The sequence below is a fragment of the Lucilia sericata genome, unplaced genomic scaffold, assembly GCF_015586225.1.
Source record: "Lucilia sericata isolate MDLA Ls3-8-SP2 unplaced genomic scaffold, ASM1558622v1 Contig000702F_arrow, whole genome shotgun sequence".
In the NCBI taxonomy this organism is placed as follows: domain Eukaryota; kingdom Metazoa; phylum Arthropoda; class Insecta; order Diptera; family Calliphoridae; genus Lucilia; species Lucilia sericata.
The window spans coordinates 5,001-8,566 of record NW_023994705.1 but is presented as its reverse complement, the minus strand read 5'-3'; the positions used below and the strand labels follow the sequence as shown (position 1 = coordinate 8,566).

The following is a 3,566-nucleotide window of genomic DNA, read 5'->3' as shown; positions in this document are numbered from 1 at the left end:
TAGTCTAGTCTATAGTCTAGTCTATAGTCTAGTCTATAGTCTAGTCTATAGTCTAGTCTATAGTCTAGTAGTCTATAGTCTAGTCTATAGTACTCTATAGTCTAGTATTTTCAGTATTACGAAAGGTATTATTTTTGTTAAAAATTTGCATTTTCCAAGCCTGATGCACAAGGAAAATTCAAATAAAGAGCAAAGGAGAGAGAAATAGTAGTGTAATTCCCCTTAAACGAATTTTAAATGCCCTACAATAGTTATTCTAAATAGAAAAGGTGTTGCTTTTAGCTATAGTTTTCTATACAAAAAAAAAATGTCTCTATTTTTACGGTTTTTCTTAAAGGTATAGATATTTGTTAATGTTTTTCTAAGACAAACTGTCGCTTTAAGCAAAGACAAACTCCTGGGAAAAAAGACATTAATTTCTGACTCTAATTACAAACAACATAATGAATTAATATTACCTAGGATTACAGTAAAGTAACCATATTGCAGTTTCTGCAGCACACAATAAAAATAGTAAATTGTGAATGTCAAGGTTAAAGAAAAACGTGATAAAAACAAAAACATATTAAACGTTAGCAAGGGAAATGTTAGAAATCAAAAATAGAATTAAATTAGCACAAATACGCGAAGGGATTTAACCATATAAAAAGCAAAACAAATAAATTTCCTATAAATTATTTAAGCAGCCTAAAAGTATGCAAAGTTTTCTTTAATTAAGTGTTAATATTTTACTGTTAAATGTTCGAAAACTGTTAAAATGAAAATCAATTTTTATAGCGCCCACCAGTAGTGAAAATTTGTGCATTTGTTTATAAAACAAAAAGTAAAGATATTTTTGCAGTGAAAAAAAACAACAACTTTGTGTAAATTTTTGTAAATTTGTTGGTAAACAATAAGTTGGTATTACCTCATAGAAATTGACCGAGAAATTTGTTTTTAAACAAAACAAAAAAAAAGTGAAATTGTTTTCGTATTTTTTTTTTTTTTTTCTATAAACAATTAGTTTTTTATTTTCTTATTATTTCAAGTTTCTAATTTCGTTATATTTTGTGGTTGTTGGATTTTATTTTTTGATGTTTTATTCGTCTTGGCAGATTTCAGAATTTTCTTTTCTTCATAAATGCAACATACGCGTTTTGATCATGACCGACTAAAGAACAATTGTGAGCAACAAAGACAAAATTTAAAAAAATAAAAAAACAAAATTTGTGCTAATTATTTTTTATTGTGAGAAAAATAAAAGAAAATTTAAACTGAATAAGGAAAATCGCCAATTAGACAAAAAAAAAATTGTGTTAAAAATACTATAGCTGTGATATAATTTTTGAAAAAATTTCAAAAACTTTTTAGCAAATTGTGCAATTTTATTCTAAATTTAATAAAAAATTACAACATTTTTTAAACATTTGATCTCAGTTGAACATTTAATTAGCTTAACGCCAAACATGAATAGAAAATGTTTGCACTGGAGCTATTTAAATTTCAGGGACATTCCCATGGACTTGTATTTGTACGAAGATCTCGAAGAGGTTTATCTTAAGGAAAACTATATCTGTGCCATACCCAAATGGTTTTTGAACTTAACCACCTTGAAATTTATACACTTGGCCGGTAATAACATCACTACACTGCCCGATGAATTGTATCTGTTGGAAAATCTTGAATTTCTCGATGTTTCGAATAATCAAATAACTGAGTTACCAGAATCAATGGGTTATATGACGAAATTGTTACACCTGAATGTCAGCTCAAATGATTTGACCGAGTTGCCAAGTAGTAAGTATTATGTTTGTGTGATTAAAGTCTATGAAATCGTCAGTTTATCATAAAATATTCGATATTGAAAACCAACCAAATCAGCCAATGATAATCGAAGATAGGGGGCCCTGCAGATAAAGCAAATTTCTGAAATATTCTCTTTTAAAATGTTCTATATTGAAAATCGTTCATATCAGTCTACAATAGCAAACTAACCGTCCGCCATTAAACATGCAATACGACCTAAACTAAAGGATATCTGCCATTTAGCAGAAATATAAAGTCCTGATTACCCCACCACGATACAATATTCTTCTCTCTACAAATACAAATTTCCAAAGTACCATTACTAACCCCCTCCCACTATTGTGTGTACCATTCTTTATCCCAGTACTTTGACATTTGTTTGTTATTGTTTATTTCTTTGTTTTTGTTTTCATCTTTATTTTTGTTGTAGTCAGTTTTTGCAATAATTTTGTTTAATAATATATTATTAATAATATACTAAATACATATTTCAGTAAAAATATTAATAAATTTAAAAATAAATACAGTACGTTGCACAAATAAATCAACAAAAATTCTTATAAGTTCAACGTCACACTGAGAAGAATCTTCTAGATATAAATAAATCTCACGCGTCGCGTCGATTCTAAAAAAAAAAAAATAAACTAAAAATGACTTAAACCAAGATATTTTTTCAAGAATGCATTAGGCTGCTTGATCTTACATTCATCAACCAATACCTAACTAATAGTGGTCTCAGTTCAGTTCTTATTAGTAAATTCTACGACTACTTAGGAGAGGGGGCTTTTGACAACGTTTTAGTTTGGGTATGAACCACACTATTGAACAAAAGGGTCATTATCTCAGAAATGGGAGCAGTTAATGTCACGATGATCACTAGCTGCGGAAACATATTCACTACTATAAAATCTTGTATTGAAATCCCTTCTCATGTAACTTGGGTCTATAAGTTTAAGGGTCATTGCGTATAATACTATATAGCAAATTATAAAAACAGTACTCAAATCACTTAGTTCCGGGGGTACAAATAGTAGTCTTGGTGTAAATCCATCCAAAATGGAACTTCACCAGAAAATACAAACTACACAGTTTCACTCTTCCCCTCCCAAATGTGAAAGTTATTGGATAATGCAAAATATCTAGGAGTGATCCTGAATTTGAAGCTATCATAGCATTTCTTGAATCGGATGCATCCAGAAGAGTAATAGGGAAGTCCTGGGGTATAAATTCCAAGAATAACAAATGGCTCTTCGACATTGTAGTAAAGCCTATACTATTGTACGGAACCCCCTAACCCGGGACATGTTTTCTTGATGAAAGACCCTCATCTTGGTATATTGTAATCCCGGGGGATAATAAACTGTTGATGTTAAATGTCAAATATATCCTCGGTCATTCCTTGGAATAATTTGACATGGGGTCGTACTAGAGCACCACATAATCTGGTACTGCGGGTGGACCGTTGCCCGCAGAACTTGTCCTGGCTGGTTAGTTGGTTGAGGTTCCTTCGGGATCCACGTAGTGCCTGTGATTTAAACCCAAATTAGCTGGAAGGGGTGCTTAATTAAAAGATTGAAACACGGTGAAAAATAATTTTTCAAGATAAGTTTCTCTTACCGCTCATAGTTTCTAGGAGCGGTACAAACTACAGAGCAAGACTGTGGATTCATAAAATGTCTGATTTGAGCTAATAATGCAAAGATTGGGTATGTGTTGGCGTTCGATGTACTAAGGATAACAGTTGCCCTTCGTATTACTCCAGCAAAGGGCTCTTTTTATCA

General features: G+C 31.2%; 1 protein-coding gene across 3 annotated transcripts in view; it reads left to right on the top strand.

Moving 5' to 3' along the window:
- The first annotated feature begins 564 nt into the window (after window positions 1–564).
- Window positions 565–3,566, top strand: part of LOC119607536 (protein lap1) — a 5,625-nt gene continuing 2,623 nt past the window's right edge. Inside the window, exons 1-2 of one of the 3 annotated variants that reach the window (XM_037961494.1) lie at window positions 565–885; window positions 1,095–1,776. In XM_037961494.1, the coding sequence (XP_037817422.1) occupies window positions 1,446–1,776 (331 nt within the window). In that variant the 5' untranslated portion in view covers window positions 565–885; window positions 1,095–1,445. The remainder of the gene's footprint in view (window positions 886–1,094; window positions 1,777–3,566) is intronic. The other 2 variants (XM_037961495.1, XM_037961496.1) reach the window with 2 other exon arrangements.